Source organism: Hypomesus transpacificus, chromosome 19 (genome assembly GCF_021917145.1).
Source record: "Hypomesus transpacificus isolate Combined female chromosome 19, fHypTra1, whole genome shotgun sequence".
NCBI classification, from domain to species: Eukaryota; Metazoa; Chordata; class Actinopteri; order Osmeriformes; family Osmeridae; genus Hypomesus; species Hypomesus transpacificus.
Genome location: NC_061078.1, coordinates 6524291 through 6543828, shown reverse-complemented (window position 1 = coordinate 6543828; position 19538 = coordinate 6524291). Strand labels below are relative to the sequence as shown.

At 43.4% G+C, this 19538-nt stretch overlaps 3 protein-coding genes across 7 annotated transcripts; 1 reads left to right on the top strand and 2 right to left on the bottom strand.

Moving 5' to 3' along the window:
* The first annotated feature begins 1630 nt into the window (after positions 1–1630).
* si:ch211-122f10.4 (cathepsin A-like) lies at positions 1631–6001 on the top strand. Its single transcript, XM_047041372.1, has 11 exons — positions 1631–1962; positions 2300–2411; positions 2637–2774; positions 3089–3247; positions 3400–3491; positions 3646–3730; positions 3849–4001; positions 4212–4378; positions 4643–4805; positions 5340–5429; positions 5555–6001. The coding sequence occupies exons 1-11, from the start codon at positions 1775–1777 to the stop codon at positions 5636–5638; spliced, it is 1431 nt and encodes a 476-aa protein (XP_046897328.1). The 5' UTR covers positions 1631–1774; the 3' UTR covers positions 5639–6001.
* An 81-nt stretch (positions 6002–6082) lies between these two features.
* On the bottom strand, positions 6083–12243 carry slc38a7 (solute carrier family 38 member 7). 5 transcript variants are annotated; one of them, XM_047041376.1, is made up of 13 exons: positions 11927–12243; positions 11672–11781; positions 10506–11006; positions 10134–10187; positions 9873–10017; positions 9097–9241; positions 8862–8960; positions 8679–8736; positions 8365–8479; positions 8076–8223; positions 7763–7962; positions 7618–7669; positions 6083–7500 (listed from the first exon to the last, which is right to left on the bottom strand). In XM_047041376.1, exons 3-13 carry the CDS (start codon positions 10758–10760, stop codon positions 7392–7394), a joined length of 1380 nt encoding a protein of 459 aa, XP_046897332.1. In that variant the 5' UTR covers positions 10761–11006; positions 11672–11781; positions 11927–12243; the 3' UTR covers positions 6083–7391. The 5 variants fall into 5 exon arrangements, with proteins under 5 accessions (XP_046897332.1, XP_046897330.1, XP_046897331.1 ...); XM_047041374.1 differs by lacking the exon at positions 11672–11781 and having other exon boundaries at positions 11927–11989; positions 12181–12199; XM_047041375.1 differs by lacking the exon at positions 11672–11781 and having other exon boundaries at positions 11908–12243.
* Positions 12244–16860: 4617 nt separating this feature from the next.
* Positions 16861–18684, bottom strand: si:ch73-167i17.6 (regulator of G-protein signaling 9-binding protein). The gene has a single exon (XM_047042501.1). The coding sequence runs from the start codon at positions 18106–18108 to the stop codon at positions 17377–17379; it is 732 nt and encodes a 243-aa protein (XP_046898457.1). The 5' UTR covers positions 18109–18684; the 3' UTR covers positions 16861–17376.
* Positions 18685–19538: the final 854 nt, after the last annotated feature.

Sequence of the window (19538 nt, the reverse complement as noted above, 5' to 3'; positions counted from 1 at the left end):
GGGGAGCGTCCCCCAACTCCACAACCCACACACCCCCAACCTACAAGAACATCAGGAGGATGCAACTATTCCAGTTCAGGAGCAAGGTACAAACACAGCAAACACAAAGTACCAGCAATCTGTTCTGGACACTATAAGCCAGGGGTGTCGAGCTCCGGTCCTCGAGGGCCGCTGTCCTGCATGTTTTAGATGTTTCCCTGATCCAGCTCACCTGATTCGAATGAATGGTCGTTATAACAACCCTTTTAATTGAATCAGGTGTGTTGGAGCAGGGAAACATCTAAAACATGCAGGACAGCGGCCCTCGAGGACCGGAGTTCGACACCCCTGCTATAAGCTGAAAGTGATCATAATAGTATGTGGTAAGACTCAGACTAAGTTTAGTTAGTATACAAGGTAGGGTGCACTTGACTGGACAGACTAAACCCTGATATAAAGGGTGTGTGAAAAGAGAGACAGGAGAGAGATGCACTTGGGTCTCTGTGGCAGCCATATGCTATGAATGCACAATCACTCACATGAAAGCCTACCGCCCTCTGTCCCTGCCCAGCGTTGGGAGAGGGACAGAGGTCATTGTTTGGTGGACAATGGGCTAACGGTGCCCAGGACGCCCCTCTATGCATGTGGCCTCCAGGAGAGGACGAGGCAGGGGGGAAGGAGTGTCCAGACTACAGCCATCCATACCCTCCTCCTCCCAGTGCCAAAACTAAAATTTCCCATACCCTTTCAGACAAAAGCATAATGTAAAAAGCGTATTCCTCTTCTGATATGTATGAGGGAGAATGAAGGTTGAAGACAGTTAAGATGAGAGAGGGTGAGTAAGGGGGGGTGAAGGAGGGAACCATAGTTTCTGTGATCTTCCCAAAACTGCTGGGGGTGACTAATACCCAAAGACAGGGAGACAACACAGTAATAATTAATTCACACACACATACACTCATTCAAACAGTCTTACAACTGCATGCTGAGGGAGAAAGAGTCACTCTGTCCCTCCATTCTCTCAAGGCAAAGCTATGGGACAAGCTTACCATGAAAGAGAGAGAGATTCTGTAGCACTATAGCGTAACCCCACAGGTCACAGTCAGACCTAGAAGCTTAATAATAGTGCAAATGCTCACTCAACACACATTTCATAACAGCCAGGTCTATCAATACTAAAATATCCTATTTTGAAAGATTGTCGTAAACATGCCTGATACTCACTTATTTTCGTTTTTTTTAAACTTATATTGCAGTTTTTCCTTTCAGGCAGGCCTCCCCAACATTTGACCACACCCAAGAACAACAACTAATGCATTATGTACATTTTGTACAATAAAGGAACCTGGTTTTCTCAGTTAAGTTACATCAAAATCCGATACAATTTCGACTTTATAAGGCAGCGCAATGTAACAATGTATCCGTCCCATAAAGCCCATTCGCTTTTTGAGCATTTTTTTTCTATTCTGAATTTTGCAGATCTTATATCACCTAATAATACAAACTATTTCATATATTCTCTGTCATCGTGAAAATATTTAGATAATAATAAACCGGACAAGTTATCCATAGCTGCGTACGGTTATGTTAAGAGCAGTCAATGACCGTGGTGACACAACCGTGCGCAAAATTATAGAAGCCACGTAATATAATCACGTGACGGGGCAGAGGAACCAGGCTGTAGTCATATGACCTCCCAAGTCTATGATTACAAGAAGAGTAGGCTACATGAGTTTGAGTTTCAGACAGGGAAAGTCATCGGAATCAGGTCTGTTTATTATTTTTCTGACTTTGAATGAAAACCCGAAACTCCGGTATGTTTTGGGGTTTTGCCGTGTATATCTTTGCTGTGTCTTGGCTACCCACATGGGCACAATACGCTCCGGACGAGGTGACTATGCTGCCAGGGATGTCTTTCAAACCAAACTACCAACAATGGTCTGGTTATCTGAAAGCTAGCCCCGGGAAATACCTTCACTATTGGTAAGCTGTTACAGGACGAAGGTTATTAGCTATCAGTGTAAATGAGAAGTTATCTTGCAAACTCACAACTGTTTGTAGCCTACTTCCTTGTTGACTTCCTCGAGGCTAAAAGAGTAGCTTCACAATATGTCCAGAATGATGTGCCGTGTACATTTTCACCATGATATCAGTATAAAACGGTATGCTTCGCCAAGGCAGGTTCTTTAAAAGCTCTGTTTAAAACCTCTCGTATATAAGAAAGGTGCTTTGTATGAATGTGGAATTCTTTGTTTTACAAAAGCCTGCTCTACCTGGCACCCTCATTCCCCCTGCACCTCCTGTTCCCTTGCTCCCTCAGGTTTGTGACTTCCCAGAGGGACCCACCGAAGGATCCCCTGGTGCTGTGGCTGAACGGAGGCCCAGGATGCAGCTCGCTGGACGGATTCCTATCAGAGAATGGCCCCTTCCATGTAAGCAGTGTAGCACCCTGTCTGCTACCAGAAGTGCTTAAATATGGATGTCTACATCGTGTTAGTCTAATTCTGTCAGATGGATGGGCAGCTAAATCTCTCACACACATGTAGAAACACCATCCATATGTGCCCATGTATTGGTTATTGTTTTATTTGTACGGTGTTTAAAATGTTGATTGTGAAGGATGTGAACATACTGAATGTTGTCTGTTTCTGACTCAGGTGAATGATGATGGTGCCACTCTGTATGAGAATGAATTCAGCTGGAATAAAATTGCCAACGTTCTGTATCTGGAGTCTCCAGCTGGTGTGGGCTACTCTTACTCTGATGACAAGGTGTACAAAACAGACGATGATCAGGTAAGAAAACTCCCTGGTGTTTCTGGATCAGAGATTCTCCAGACTATAGTCCCCTAGCCATATTCTGTTAAATTAGACCCTTCTTCCATAGATAAATCACAGATCTTACATCTGAAGATTGGTGATGGCTGTATAGAAAACCATTTTTTTTACCTACGTAGTTGAGGTTTGATCATGGATTGCGAGGAAGGTTATATTTCAAGACAATCCTAACTAGGAAGTGTTTTTTGACAGTTGGCCTGGGATCTAGTCTGGCAGCTTTAGCAAGCAATATTATTATTTAGTTATATTTAATATTTATCCTTGACTTCCAGGTTGCAGATGACAACTACCTGGCTTTGGAGAGCTTCTTTGCTAAGTTCCCAAACTTCACCCAGAACGAGTTCTTCATCTTCGGAGAGAGTTACGGTGGGATCTACGCCCCAACCCTCAGTGTGCGTGTGGCTACTGGCACGTCCAAGGTCAACTTTAAGGTGAGGGGAGGTTTAGCAGACTTTTATGTGCACATTCAGCATGGGTTGACAGTATGTATATGTACAATTGGATAAAAGCGTCTGCTAAATGAATAAATGCAAGTAATTATCTAAAAACGTGTTTTTGACTGATGACTCCTGTATATTCCCAGGGTTTTTCCGTGGGTAACGGCCTTAGTAGCTTCAACCTGAATGACCAATCCTTGATATATTTTGGTTACTACCATGGCCTCTTTGGAGAGGAGTGAGTAAAACACACACACACTTAGCTGCACCCATAAATATATATATGGCCTTTATATATCTATGGTTGCACCTATCAATGTCCTATGAGTGTGGTGTCCATTAGTACAATGAATTTGTACTTCCCAACCCACTTTCTTTCTTTCAATTTACAGATTGTGGCATGATCTAAACACCAACTGCTGTAACAAACAAGGCTGTAACTTCTACAATAACAGTCGGGACACCTGCAAGACACTGGTATAAATCAACTCCTTTGCAGTCTCGATTTGCTTACACAACAGTAGCAGAATAACCGACCAAACCTGCTGCCTCACCTTTACTGGATTGCTTTGTGCCTCTTTAAACTCCATTTCAGTTGGGTCAAGCCTTCAGCATAATTTACCAGTCCGGACTAAATGAGTATGCACTGTACCTGGATTGTGCAGGAGGTGTCAAGTCTCATAAAGGCTATGAGAGAAGCATGCACCATCTCTTCAAGAATTACAGGAAAGACTGGGAGACCTACCAGGTAACCTCCCTCCTGTGGACAAATGTGGCATTACAGTAACATAAGGTATTGCTGTGGATTTCAAACATTTATTTTTTAGCTCATTGTATGATTTCAACTGGTTATAATGTAGGGATTATTCCTACAACTAATTCCCTTTTGTAAAGGACACAAAATAACAGGCTTGAGGGTTAGATCATGTTTGTTAATGTTGTCATTTTGTGTCGTTAGTTGTTGAAGTTTACACCTCCAGTGTCAGCCCCGGCTTCTCCTATCATCTCGCTGGGGGAGGTCCCTCCCTGCATCAACAGCACTGCTCAGATTAACTGGCTAAACAGAGGTGACGTGAGGAAGGCTCTTCACATTCCTGACACGCTGCCTCCTTGGGACCTCTGCAGGTAAACTGAATTACCCACAACTCCACACTACCCACTACGCCCCACATAAACCGGAAATGCGAGATACTCCCTCATCTCATGGCCCAACTCATTACCGCCCTTTTCTAATGGTGTACTAGAGTAGTTACAGCAGGACACTAGCCTACAATGTTTTCTTGAATGTAGTTTTCTACACCATCTTTAACCAATTCAGTACTATTAAATCCATGATCTTGAAATAGAGAAAAGAAGAAAGTTCACCTCCGTCTCTGTCTGCTTGTGTAGTGATGAGGTTGGGAACCAGTACACCAACCTGTACCCCACAGTGAAGGACGTGTACCTGAAGCTGCTGTCTGTGGGCCTCCGGGCTCTGGTCTACAACGGAGACACTGACATGGCCTGCAACTTCCTGGGAGACCAGTGGTTCGTGGAGCAGCTGGAGCAGAAGGTCAGGCTGCTATGGTTTTGTCATGTTGTTTAGACCAGGGGTTCCCAATCCTGGTCCTCGGGCCTCCCTGCCCTGCATGTTTTAGACGTTTCCTTGTTCCAACACACCTGATTCAAATGAATGGTCGTTAGCAGGTTTCTGCGTAACTAGATAACGACCCATTCATTGGAATCAGGTGTGTTGGAGCAGGGAAACATCTAAAACATGCAGGGCAGGGAGGCCTGAGGACCAGGATTGAGAACCCCTGGTTTAGACGGTAAAGTCAATGGATGGGGGTCAGATGGCGAGCGGTTAGGGAGTCGGGCTATTAATCAGAAGGTTGTTGGTTCGAATCCCGGCCGTGCCGAATGACGTTGTGTCCTTGAGTAAGGCACTTCACCCTACTTGCCTCGAAGAGAATGTCCCTGTACTTACTGTAAGTCGCTCTGGATAAGAGTGTCTGCTAAATGACTAAATGTAAATGGATGGGAGAAACTATAGACTTTGGATATTTTCTGCCTACTTTACAGTAGAAGTGTTTCTGTTGTCTTGTAGGAAACCACCAAGTATCAGAGTTGGATATTTGATAACCAGATTGCTGGCTTTTACCAGCAGTTTAGCAACCTCACCTTCCTAACTGTAAAGGTAAGCCCTGATTATTAGTAGGGTCACATGCTGTTAATTGTCAGAGAAAGTGATCTAATTGAGGTGCATTCCTCGGTTGTCAATGAGCGAACAGTGTTCCAATCCCGCTGTTGTCCCTGTTTTAGGGTGCCGGTCACATGGTGCCTCAGTGGGCCCCAGGCCCCGCCCTGCACATGTTTCAGGCCTTCATCACGAACGGATCCTACTGAGCATGCTCCAGAGCTTACTTCCTGCGACATCACGGCACTTGTCAATGGTCAAGGACATGGCTCTGTCTCTCAGGGAATATGATGGGATTATGATGGGATATAAATGTACAGTTGGGTTTAAGTAAACCACTTTATCACATTCAAAAACAGTGGAGGTTTCTGGAGTGTGCTCAGTCCTGGGCATTGCTTTGGTAACCCTACAATCTACTGTTTGTCACTGAGCAAAACAGTCCAGTGGTGAAGTGTGCTGTTTGAAGCCGTGCCTTTACTCAGATGTTTCTTTCAAATCAGCACTTTATTAACACCATACTTTTTATGATTGTTTTGAAATTGTAATAAATACTTGTATAACAACCATGTAAATCATTATTGGTTGATTTATTTCGGGGGGAATATAGGATGACTGGAGCCTTGATAATCGATTTGGAAATTTACAAAATAGTTTATAAAAGAATCTAAAGATTGAAAACTAATTCCATTACTCAGCCACCATGAGCTGGCTATCCAGGCCAGGATCCTGTTGAGAACCACAGTACAAATTTGAACCACAGTACAAATATGTTTATACATATCCACAAAGGCTGACATGTTTTAATGAGGTTGGGAAAGACCAAAGCACCATAACAACAATGACAAGTACAGTTTGATCACAAGCTCTGTCAGACGGCTAAACGTGTTTCTGTACAAAAGTATGGCAAAAGCTGAGGTATTGCTACGATTATCTCTGTGGGAGACAGAAATGGTGTAATGACGTGCAATAAAACCAGTGAAAGATTTACATAGGAGCTTGAACTTTCATCACAACAATGATCCACTGCAGAGGACTTGCTTACTAGATGGCTTATTGATCCAAACAGTTACTTCTTATTATGGTTACAAGTGAGAATAAAAGCATTCATCTAAACAATTCATTGCATTTCAAGCGTTTCCAGTCTCATTCAAGTCAAGATAAAACCATAACTGCTGTACTAGGAACAACTCCTTTCAACTTGATTTATTTGTATCCCTTACCACTCTGTACATCTTTGAAAAATATTTTGTTTTATTTTGAAACCCAGTCCAAAGCAAATGAGTCAGTCCAAGAGTTTAAGAAAAGTATTAAATGATACAGTCCTGATTATCTTGCCACATTATTACACATGATTGTTGGCTGCGATATCAGGCTGCCTCTGCTAAATCACTGGAATTACTAAAGTACTATAAACAAAATATGTTTGGCAGTAAACTTAAAACAGGACCCCTTAAAATCATTAGTGTCAGTGAGAGAAGCCTCCAGGTCACCTACTGCTGGCCAGCTGAACTAGTGTCAGGGAGGTCCTCCGCACCTGAGCTCAGGTAAACAGGAAGTGGGTGTGACGCCACGTAGAGCATGCTGGGCTTGATTCAGTCAGATAGTGGTCAAATCTAGACTGCAAAACCGAGGCTAAAAAACTAATCTAAACCATAATTTTAAAATTGGCATTGGGTTCTAAAAAAGACACAATGTGTTTCCATTGGATAGGTCCCTTGTCATTAGTCACTCTTTGCGCCCTGTCGAGTCAGAGGGCTCCATGGCTGAGGAACAGGAAAGGCCATGCTGCATGCAGAAGAGGCCTTTATAAGGAGCCTCAGGAAGGGTCAGAGCTCATGTGTGCATTGGATCCCCAACATCCTGCTAAGTTCAAAAAGACAGTGAAGACCTGTTCCTCCCCCCTCCTCCTCCTTCCCCTCCTCCTCCCCCTCCTCCTCTTGACAAGACTCCTCTGGCTCCTTATTAGCTGTGGTTGCTGATGTCTTGGTAGATTGCATTGGCAGTGGTCTGGCCAAAGATGAACGCTCCGATGGTAACCATGACAACACCATAAACCACCATCCCATGCCAACTGTGAGTAGAAGAGGTTAAGAGGCATTAAGAGAATCCCCTTAAAATCGACCATGGGAACATCATGGTCCCAACAACTGCAGTTCAACTGATGTCAGTAGATGGGCTCTGATCTTACCTCGCTGATCTGTTCTCCGTCTCTGACAGTTTAGCCTGGATCAGACAGAGCCCTGGAAAAGTGCACACACCATGTTTACAGACGTTCAAACCATGAGTACTACAGCCGCATCAACAAGAAACAACCAAGATGATGATTATGATACCTGGAAAGACAAAGATGAAGCAGGCAGCGAGCCCTCCAATGAGGGCGATGACGCGGCCGATGTCGGGGATGAAGAGGGCGAGGATGAGGGTGACTGTGAACCACAGCAGCGTCTGCAGGACCCTGCGCCTCTGCTCACGACGCACGCACAGCTCCACCTGCTCGCCATGGAAACGCAGCCAGAGCCCCTCCAGCACAGCCCTGGAGAGATAAGAAACCACTTTTCTTGACGAACCCTGAAAACTCGGGATACCAGCAACCATCCTCACATCGGTGACTGTATACACAGGATACAAGGCGTTCCAGAGTCTCACCTGCCACAGAAGTGCAGGATGGGATAGGAGGTGACGACACAGACCACGATGAAGGCTCGTGCGATGGCCACCGCAATGTCATTCGGAGGATATGACATCAGAACATCTTGGCTGACATTCGAGCCAAAGGACAGGAAGCCACACACGCCTGAAGGGGAGATCACAATAACTGTTACTATAGCAACCGACCCATGTGTTCCAAATATGTTTCTACTATTCATAATATAAGTCAGCTCCCAGCCCCCCACTCCACACACAGTACACACACAACACACAAACACACACAGACCTGTGCCAGTGTAGACAAAGAGGCAGATGATCATGCCAAAAGTCACTACACCTCCCCAAGGCTTGATCTCACTCCTGCTCATGCTGTTAAACACAGGCACACTGCTGACATGACACTACCATGTGGAGAAAGGGAGAGGAGGATAGAACAGGAGGGAAGGAAAGAAAGAGGGAGAGGTTAGGACCAAAAGACAGTACCTCCGAATTCTCAGTGATTCTCACCTTAACGCGTATTATGTTACATTACATGTACATCCTTACAACTATTCTCCAAATATGTAAACACACACACACACACACAGTACAAACAGGTACCTGGAAGCCAAAGCATATGGTGGGGATGGCGTTGAGCACTGCAGTCCAGGAGGATGGGCTGTCAAACAAACACAGGCTCATCAGCACATGAAAATCATGATGGCATTTGTAGCTCCTGTCTACATTTGGTAAATTTGCTACGGTGCACAATGCTCAAATCAATCTGTACTTGTGTAAGGTCACCTGGTTGGGATGTATCCTGGGGTCATTTCCTTATCTGGCCAGATGTACTTAACGATGACAACAATGGTGACATACCAAGTTCCCACAACACTCAAAGCACTACAGACAAAAAAAATGCACAATCAAAGTAGGGCCTAATGTTGCAGTAAAATGACATGCAGTTCAAAGAGTGATGGATGTTTCCAGAGGCTTAAAGCACAGGAATGAAACTGTGGTTGGATGAGGAAGGGTTTACCTAGCGTATTTCTGGAAGCCTATCTCTTTGGGGATGGAGAGAGGAAGGATCACTAGAACGCCAGTGACCACGATGGTGAACTTGCGGTCGGTGTACCAAGTCTTACTGACCACACTCTCAGGATCATGGGACATGGCCGCTATCACTATGGAAACACAGAAAGGAAGATGTATAGGCTTTGTTTGAAATTTGATGGAAAATTAGTGGATAGGTGACAACAAAGGCCTCTCAACACAGCTGTCTGCCCCCCAGCAAGTTCAGATCTTTGAAAGGCTGCATGGATGGAAGTCAGGGGAGACAGGGGAAGATGAAGAACTCACAGTCAGAAAAGAGCAGAGATGAAAACCCGGAGGTAAAAAGAGACACAGACAGGAGCATGGGCAGGCAGATTCATCATCATATACTGAGTAACAACTACTCACTTCGCTTTTAATAGTACCTATTGACCTACCCATGGGTCATAGTCCATGTATGCAAGCATACCCAAAGAATGTTTCCGCTCGCTGTCAGCACTTTTGATCATGTCATATGACATCAGTCATTGTCAGACAGCTGAACCATTGACTTTATGTCCCCTTCCCCCCAAGTCATTTCGCTTAACTCCAATGATATGACCCAATATCTTCCACACTCCAACCAAATACTACCTAACTACATAGCTTAATCACTAACTCACACCAGAGCCAGCACTGAGGGTTAGCTACAGTATGAGCAGGGTTATGGAGAGTCTAGAAAACAACAATGCTTTTACTTTTACTTTAACGTTTTGAACTCACATCTGTCCAGCTGGTCTCCGATGACGATGAAGAAAGCAATGCAGGTGCCAAAGGTGTAAACAGCGATAGCGACCTCACAGATGACCCCCATGACCTTCCCACACGAGGCTCTCACAACCTCCTGATAAGTGCTCTCGTTACTGACCTAGAGATGGAATAGAGAGAGGAATGGAAGGAAGTGAATAGAGAGAGAAAGGAGAGGAACTGAAGTAAAACAGTATTGCGTGTGTGTGGGGGACAGAAAGGATGCCCAACACTCACCTGAGAGCAGTACGCCAGGATTACCAGTCCACTGATGATGAAGGTTAGCATAAACTGAAAACGTACAAGGAATACAGGAAGTGTTACCATGATGGCGCCTCTCGCTTCCCCCTAGATTGTCTACACACACATTGCTGTGGTCAAATCCTTACATGCAAGCAATATGACAAAACATGGATACGAGCAATAATAGATCACGAGGCTTGCACTGTTCACCTCTAACTATGAACTTCTATGTGCCAGTGAGGACACCATAAAGTAATGAATGCCTAATGAATAGAAGTCATACAAGTCCTTTTAGATCTGATTCTGCATGGGCCTCAAGAGTAAGATAGTAGCTTCTAGGGGTTCTGGGCTACAAGATGCTCTCACCATCTGAAGAACCACACCCGCTGTCACTCCTCCCGCCATGTAGAAGGCAGCGGGGAAGTTTAGAAGCCCCGCCCCGAGTGCCGCGTTGACCACAATGAAGACCGCCCCAAAGGCAGACACCCCTCCACTCCTGTCCCGGGTTGCTTCCATTTGCCGTATGGACTCCACGCTTGGACTCTGCAGTAGCCATGCTCTTTCACCCGAGTCCTCGCTCCCTGTGGCACTCCAGTCTGCCACGTCACTGTTAATTGCCATAGGATACCACCCAGCTGGGAGTTACACCCAAACCCCACTGACTATTGTCCTTCGTAGGGCTTGCTATCCACTATCAAAGAGCCAAGGGTAGGTGGATGGGAGAGATCAGGTCCATATACAAGGGGTGCAGTTGCAGCTTAAGATCTGAGGAACTCAGGTTGTAAACTTCCAAGGACACGGGAGGTGAGGTGCTCTGAGTCTTGGTATGTATCGTCTTCAAGGAAGGAGAGGAAGCCTTCCTAGGACCTGCAATGACAACAAATAGAAGAATTCGCAATAGAAGAAAAACTGAGCCGACCCTTTCATGCCCCACTTTAATAACCTTTAACAACCCCATCTCTGAGTGAAAGCTTCTTAGTAAGCTATAACACGGGGCTTCTCCGCTACACATACCAGTCGAGTCAAGGCTCTTTGAGAGTACACCCTGTGTCGCCGATTGACCCCCTTACACCTGGCTGTGAACATGTCATAATAACCTCCATAGATACCTTACCAGTCCCCACAAGACTTTGGAAAATAAATGTTCTGCTTGACATGGCAACAAACAGAATTACCTATTCAGAATAGGAATAATATTGCCTTCGGTGACTCCTAAAGAACGAAGCAACAGCACTTGTAATATGACACGTCGGACAGGTGACTTATGAGATCCTTCAAGTGAGGCTGACATATTATCACTGTGATTGAATCACGAACAGAACCTCTGCATGCCTCCCTCTCGTTCTCACAGGCATAAGCCTATGAATAGATATTTGACATACACGGAAACACTATACCTACCGTACACACAAAATGTTATATTGTTGTCTTCAGAATTGTTTATAGCAGATGGCATTCTTGATAATCTGAGATGTTTGCCACCGCCAGACAGCTAAGCATATGTAACGCTGAAAGCTCACAAGAGAAATTACCCTGAATGGTAGAATTAAAAATTGAGGTCGCACCGCTGGAATATTCCTGGCAACACGGACAGCTGATTAAATCACCGCTGTGGATGGCTCACGAGCGCGCTAATGTTAGCCTGCAGTCACAAACATCAATGTCCGTAGCTACAAAGACAAAAGCTCAGTCCCATTTCTTTCATGTAGTTTTACAAGTGTGTGTGGCTGGTTTCAAAATAGAGCTAGGACAATTGAATAATACATACAATGTTCTTCTTATATTACCTTTCTGTTACTCCCATTCAGCCTGTTTCTGTTTTGGCTGCACCCGCACGCGCAGTCCGATACCTGCTGAACAAGCAATGAGGCATGTGACGTGTGTACACTCGTTTTGTTTTAGACAGAGCGCCGATAGTCAACAGTTGGGAGGAGTATGGGCTCACTGATTTAATCAACAACTACAATCGACACATTCAATATCCCGTAGGTTTCGCCATCTAATCTTTCTAACTAGCAGGTTAAACTTGTTATTTTCTCACGTATTTCTGTTTTAAAATAGCATCGTCACCCAATCCAAACTCCGCGTGTCGGCCCAGATCTGGGTGGCCTCAATTGAAAATAAATGCTAACGTGTGGATCACATGGTATTGCGTTGTTGTGACCGTTGAGCATTTTGGGAATTAGAGTTTACGCGAAGAACCCGCCTTCATGCCACTGTTTATTTTATTTTATAGTGGATGGTTCTCATCGGCAAAAATTTGTTTCTATTATTGTCTATGGTATATCAAGAGGCATTTTCTTAATATTGTATAACAAAAATGTATGTAAGGCATAAAATAAGAAAAGATGTCCGTACAAGTCTAATTTCTTTTGAAGATGCAATGCTTGTGGTTAGGGTCAATAATAATTGACAAGTTTTCTCTCTATGTAGCTTAGTTGGGCTTTTGATTATTCTTATTTTTTTAGGGGGCCATGGTAGGATGTAATCAATCTTCACATAGGGTAGTCCAATCAAATCCAACAAAAATGTGTTTGTATTGACCTTTTTACAAACAGTATAACAGAGTAGGCCTACTTAGCAGTTCATTGTTACCCATAAATTCCATTAACAACAATAAAATCACTCAGCCAAAGGTGAGAAGTAGTAGGCCTAGTAGTCTTTCCGATCAGCCTTCCATCGGATTTCCAACCTAAACTTTCAAAGAAGAAACTTGAATTAAATAATGGATCTCCTGATCTGCCACACTTTACTTTAGGAGACCTTTCTCTTCCTCCTTTCCTTTCATTTGTAAGTTTAATCTCAATGCTACCTCAGCTAAAGGGTGATGATGTCATTTTAAAATAAATCCAGCCTGGCTTGCAACCATAGTAACAAGCTTCCTGCTAGTTTTACTTCAATTAAGGGAGCACCCGTCAAACAGAGGTGGGACGATCCTCCTTCACAGTGGGGGCATGCATGTCTATGGTAGGAGCGCAGCGGGACCTTCCACCACTGCCGCTCAGGGGTGTCCCCTCATAGCAGTGTCCCTAATGCCAAATTAATGACAGTAAAAATAATCGCTTAAAAGAAACCTGTCAGATTGGTTGTTCCCTGTGTCTTTCATTAATCTACTCATTGTTTATTCATTATTTTCATTATGAGGGAATGCTCCCTTCATGTTGTACTGCAACATCCTGTGACAGCATTCATGGCAGGATAAATGGGTATGTTTAAAATTGTATGTACTCTAGTTAATCCATCTATTATAAACCATATTCAATGTTAATCTTCGATCTTCATGTTTGGGGTTCTTATTCATAAACGTCCATATGACGGAATTTAAACTTGATGACTTACAAACTGAATGTGATTGACCATTTTGTAGCGATGTATATCTGTGGAAACCTGTCATCATTGTAATGCAGTCCAGTTCTTTCAAGTTTTACAGACAAGAGCTCTCAAGATGCTATATAGAGCTAGATTGAGTGCAATCAGAGAGGATGAGACTGGAGAGGATTGGCGCAGTATCAGATAATGATGGTCTATCTGGTGATTGCTGCAAGACAGGTCCATGGGTTTAAAGTAGAGAAAAATAATAACTTAAGTTACAACTATAGATATTTCACATCCCTAGTCCTGCGAGGAAATGTTCTCTGTGTCTAAATCTTTCAACAAGGCCCACATTAATCTGACTGTTGAGCTTGATTTTCTGGACTAGTCTCACCACTTCCCATGTATACTGAGCAATGCAAATATCCTTTACCCTCGGTTGTGTAAACATAGTTTGTTTAGAATATCTTTCACCCTATGTTGTCCAGCCATTATCCCTCCAGTTCAGACTTTTATGATGCATTACATTTGTGGAGTGTATAAGACCATACTTATGTTGGAAATTTGAGACAGAATGATTTGGTGGACAGACTTTAGGATAACATCTGTTACAGTAAGGATTCAAGATGGCCTGATGAATCATTTTCAAGAGGCTCTCGTGAATAAAAGATCAGTCTGAAAGGCCAAGCCTCTCACCCCAACCCCCATGGACTGTCATTGATCAGCTTTCTCTCATTGTTCATCCGTTCGACCAGTTAAAGAGGACTATCTCTATGTCTGAACCTTATGTGCTCTTGCGCTTACTTAAGGTGGATGCATGTCACCATCTGCCTCACTCCTCCCTTCCTCACCCATCCCACTCACCCATCTGGGAGTATGTGTGTGCAAGTGAGTAGGTGGATGGGAGTGTGTGTGTGTGGGGGGGTGTTGGGGTGGGGGGGATGAAGCGGATGAAATTGCGCTGCACACTCAGTGCTGTTGTAGAGGTGCTCTGGATGGTCACCATGGCAACAGGATTGTGTTGTAGGATGTGCATGGTACCTACCTGTTTTGTCCAGATGTGATGATTTCTACAGGGAATCCACCCCCCCAACCCCCCCTCCGCCAAACTTAACACCCCCCCCTCCAAAAAATCACACCCCACCACAAACAACCAACACATAGAAAAGAACCCTGGAGAGAAATGAAGGTATGTTCATTGAAGTGTTTGATGTCACAGTTAGCAAATGCAAGAAAATAATCTGGAAGTTGCATGTAAGGTTTGGCACACAAAGCTTTGGAACTCCTTGAGCAGTGTTTTCATACCTTCAGGGAAACACCATAAAGTGAAAGTACCAGGTTCCAAAAAGCGTATTCCTTATTTAATACAAATCTCTTTCTGCAGTGGTCATGTTTAATTAATTACCTTTATATTTTTGGATATCCAGGATGCGCCAGGCTTTCAATGGGTGTAAACCTGTTATGAATACCAAGTGGTTTGTGACTCATTGGAAAAAAGCTTAATGTCTGTGTGATAATGAACAGAAAAACAACATTTAACCCATTCATTTATAATAACAGTGTGACTGTGTCATGTGTCTGATTTTGTCTGGATGACAGAGACCCTTCTGTCTGAGAATGATTGACATTACTCAGTTTTACAGTCTTTCATGTTATTTCCTCCGAGAAGTTGCGGTCCAGACAAAAGAGAATAAAAAAGGAGATTTATTGTAAGGTTTGTTCACAACATATTAGAAATTCAGTTATTTGTGAACCTGACCATGCCTATAGTGAACAAAAGGCAAGAATGATACATTTGAATGAGCCTGCGGTTGTGCATTGTTGGCTACATATTTAGCTCCACAGGAGAACCTGCAATTCCCTGTGGTGTAATTTTCACATGCATGAAGCTGGAGACTTCCTGTAACTCAGCACCTCATCCAAGATCCTCTCTGTAGCTCCCTTGGCTCGTGCATTACAGTACTTGTTAAACAGTTAGACTAAATCTGACATGCAAATGATCCTTTCACCTCCATATTTGGCCTCGAGGCAGAAAATACACAACAGAGAGCACAGTATAATTGTTTCAAATTGACCTCTAAGACTTTGAGAAAATTGCATGTTCCCAGCTCCAAATGCATTGAGCTCTTTCTCTTTAGAGCTTCATTTAGGTAACAAGTCTGCCCAAAGCAAACACTGACCACATCGATCAAAACCTTCTTGAAGCTATCAAAGATATTTCTACTCTATATCGCTACTGTATACTTGCACTTTGATCTTGCCTCTCACTGAGCTAAATTGGTCTGATAATCTGTGTACTGACATTTGGTCTCCTTACAATTGGTTAAATCTTAGTCTCTTTTTTTATCATATCTGCTTTTCTCTCTCCTAATCTTCTAATCCCACGTTCTCACCTCCCTCTCCAGACCTCTCTCAGCCTGCGGGAACTCAGGCTATAAACCAACACTTAGAGTCAACTTCAACCTACTGTCCCTAGATCTCATTAAAGATACTTAAAAGTAATCACATTAGGAGACCAAAGCAACCTGAGGTCTGAGCAGCTACATTTACTTCTTTAATCTTGATATTTGTGTCTATGCTATATTTATAAATTAAGGATCTTGCCACCATGAGCCTTAATGGCGAGTCTAAGAAAAGCATCTTCAATCAAGAGCCAGGGAGTTTTAATGTGAAGCACCTGGTTAAAAGGTCTGACCATTATCCGGGTTAGTTGTATTGTAATGTCAATTGAAACCAAAAGGTTCAAGGTGCATCTTTTTAAAACAAGCCTATTAGACTCCTTTCAAATGAAATAATTATGATAAAATCATGATTTAATTCATGAAAATGAACTGAGTAGATATCTGTGCATAAAAGTAAACAGTTACATAAGGGTTGCTTTTATGCCATACTTTTTTACATTCAAGTTAGACTGCCGACACATGAGTCTGTGCGTGATCATTTTATTATTATAAATATACTCCATTGTATGTACACTATTTGAAACAGTAGTACACTGTACAGTATTTACAAACCCACTATGCCACTCTTGCACTGTGTACATTCACTGCTCGAAGCGCCTCAGACATAATTGAACAAGCATGTCTTTGGATGCATTGTAAACATCTGAGAATGTGACTTTTTCCATAGAATAGCATAATACATCTATACGTGTAGCATAGAATGTTGCTGTCTTATCAAGTGAGTGAAAATATGTTTGTAAAATAGTTTCAGTGGTAGGATGAAATGATGAAAGTGAGAAATAATGAAAGTTTGAAAAAAATAACGTATTGTGGATCAGTGCCAGGAGGCAGTGCATTCACTTCATGGAATGTACATGTGCATTATGGAAACACTGACAGATATTCTAGAATAAATTCTTAACCTGCTATAAATCTGCATTGACAATGCCAAGCGGGAAAAAATGATGCCTTATTACGCAGATTTTATTGGACAGCGCCACGACGGTAAAAATGATGTCAACAGAGCATTTATGCGTATGAGGTTTTTCCATTCGGGTTAAGACAATGCCGACGTTATTCAAACATTAGCAGTAGTCACTCGTTGTTTGAGCATTTTTTCTTTCTTTTTTCTCTCTAAAACATTCAGTAACTTAGGCTACCACAACTACCTGCAAGCTGGTATAACTTAAACCACGCTCATTGTCGCATGGAGCAATACTCTCAAGTCATTACCTCATTGACATTTACATCTATGACAATGTAGCTACAAAAGCCACTGAACACATTCTGCGAGCTTCTACGAGACTGATCAGCCCAGTATGTCCCGTTAGATTCCAAAACATCAAACCGTTCTCCCCGGTGGAGACTCTGAACTCTTTGCCTCCTACAGTGGTGTTTCCCTGGACACATTGGCTGACTAGTGTTCATCAGGAAAGGTTGTTTGTGTGTTGCTGTCTCTAAATTCAAATTTTTAATTTTCCGATTCAAAGGTTAATTACTAAGTATCCTAGAAGACCAGCAATTAATAGAATAGCCGTGAATATGATCCCTGCAAAAATTCTCATGATGCCACCTTCTCCTTCCACCCCGTCTTCTTTGGGTTCTTCTTCGCATATGGAGATGACCCCCACGGACGAGTTTCCCACACTGAGACTGGACTTCAGCTCTGCACCCGCCTCTTGCTTTGCTTCAACTGCCCAGGGCGCCACTTGTACCTTCATTTCCATCTCTTCCATCATCTGCCCAACCTGCGTGATCTCGGCCTGAAGCTCCTTCAGGTCCGCCGTATCGATGTTGGCGTCTGCCTCGTACTTCATGTTCTGCACGCTCATGGCGCGGGCCGCCACCGTGGTGGTGCTGCCTGTCATCCCAGTCTGGATGAGGTGTCTTGTTGGGACTTTTAGGGGGAATTCCTGCCCGATCTCCAGGGACCTCTTCATGTCCACTTCCAGCAGCTCCATGCTGCTCGAGAACAAAACCCATAGCCGTTCGTATTCTGCCCGGTCTTCTTTGCTGATGGTCTTGTCTTTGAGTAGTGCGGTCAGTTTAGTCCTGTTTGCCAACGCAAGCTCCTGGGCCTTTTTTCGGGTCTTCTTCAGCTCTTCACGCAGATTCTGTGAATCCGAGGTGCTGCCCAAAGCGACGACCAAATGTCTGTAGCAGGCAGTCACTTTGTTCAGAGCATCTAGCATGGTTTTGCACTCGTCTTTAGCCATGGTTCCTTATTATATGTGGTATTTATCAGCTCAACAATAGGAAACTATATCAATATATCAATGATGCGTAATAGAGATTGTGACCCGCGCGATGCTGATCTCAACAAGGTCTTTTTTTAGTTTCCACTGGAGATCACCAGCCATACAAATCCACTCAGCGCACTCGTCACAGCAAATTCCTCTCTATCCATGTTCTTTCCTGTCTATGGTCAGAGTCGAGAGGCTTAGATATGAATGGATCCTGTAAATGGCTTTACCTTGGCGCTTTCACGTTGGAGATTAGTCCACTGCATAGATAACAAACCAACATCCAAAACGGTTACTTGTTCTTCTGGGAGGTGAAATAGCCATACAGATCGAAACAATGTTTTCTGTGTTGATTCAGCCACAGGTGTCACAAATCAGCGGCTAAACTCCGAGTGTTGAATAAACTGTACAGCTCAGCTTTTCACAAGCATAAACGAATGTCCATTCATGTATTCTTATACGCGCCTGATTGACGATGATGTTAAAAGTCAGCTATCAGAGCACAAGAGACTGGCCCATCGTGGCAATCGAAATGAATTACCGTCTCATCGCCGCCGGTTTTTTTTCCTTGGTAAGGGAGCTGTCCACTTCAGCACCTTCGCTGGTTGATGTTTAAATACCAGTAAGCGCCTTCTGCCGTCACATGCGCGTAAGACAAGATGGAATCATTTGGCTGTAGGCTGTAATAGTTGTCGAGTAGTGCTTGGGGCTTCCCTGATTGGTTAGTCACCCATCATCTCCAACGAATATACCTCGTGATTGGTTAGTTCCTTTTTCAGCCAGGGGATACCTATGTGATGGTGATGATGCTGATGTTGATGATGCTTAGAGCTGCAATGAAAAATTCCTGATCTGTCAGGGGTCATAAAATAAAATAAATCTGTCATAAGACCAATATCTGCACAAATGCTGTTTATTTGATGCACTTTTGTACAATTTTTCTTCAATAGACAAACTTTTGAGAGACAACTGTTCTTATAAATAACCTCCCACTCCGTATTGTAAATTGTAAATTGTGTGTACCTAAATGTGTGCTTGCATGGATGCGTTCATGTGTGTGCGTGTGGGTAGTGATGCCAAATGTTATCTAGATGGATATCGATACTGTGTTTTCTTGTCTGAATCCTGCTGTGTTAAGAGGTGAGACGTAGATCAGACTAAGCTGTTTGCCGGATTGCTCTTTTTGCATTATTGAAGCGGTTAAAGCCTAATGAGGTAAAGGCTGATGTGTTGGGCTGATGGCCACTAGCACAGAGACACGCTGAGAAGCGGCTTGACGTTATTTGTGTTGCATAAGACAACACCAGCTGTGGTGTCATTCTGGGCTCTATTCCTAAAATACAAAACATTATTATTTGTGTGTGTGTGAGTGGAGGGGAATTAAAGACTCACCTTTCACATTG

What these genes read in the sequence shown, in the direction of transcription:
- si:ch211-122f10.4 (XM_047041372.1), top strand. Translation starts at nt 1,775, where the DNA reads ATGAAAACCCGAAACTCCGGTATGTTTTGGGGTTTTGCCGTGTATATC. An exon ending in AAGACTGGGAGACCTACCAG is followed by an intron (nt 4,002 to 4,211) that starts GTAACCTCCCTC and finishes TTGTGTCGTTAG; the next exon opens with TTGTTGAAGTTTACACCTCC. An exon ending in TGGAGCAGCTGGAGCAGAAG is followed by an intron (nt 4,806 to 5,339) that starts GTCAGGCTGCTA and finishes GTTGTCTTGTAG; the next exon opens with GAAACCACCAAGTATCAGAG.
- slc38a7 (XM_047041375.1), bottom strand. Translation starts at nt 10,760, where the DNA reads ATGGCAATTAACAGTGACGTGGCAGACTGGAGTGCCACAGGGAGCGAG. An exon ending in TCCTGGCGTACTGCTCTCAG is followed by an intron (nt 10,018 to 10,133) that starts GTGAGTGTTGGG and finishes TTCCATCTCTAG; the next exon opens with GTCAGTAACGAGAGCACTTA. An exon ending in ACGGAGAACAGATCAGCGAG is followed by an intron (nt 7,501 to 7,617) that starts GTAAGATCAGAG and finishes TTCTACTCACAG; the next exon opens with TTGGCATGGGATGGTGGTTT.
- si:ch73-167i17.6 (XM_047042501.1), bottom strand. Translation starts at nt 18,108, where the DNA reads ATGGCTAAAGACGAGTGCAAAACCATGCTAGATGCTCTGAACAAAGTG.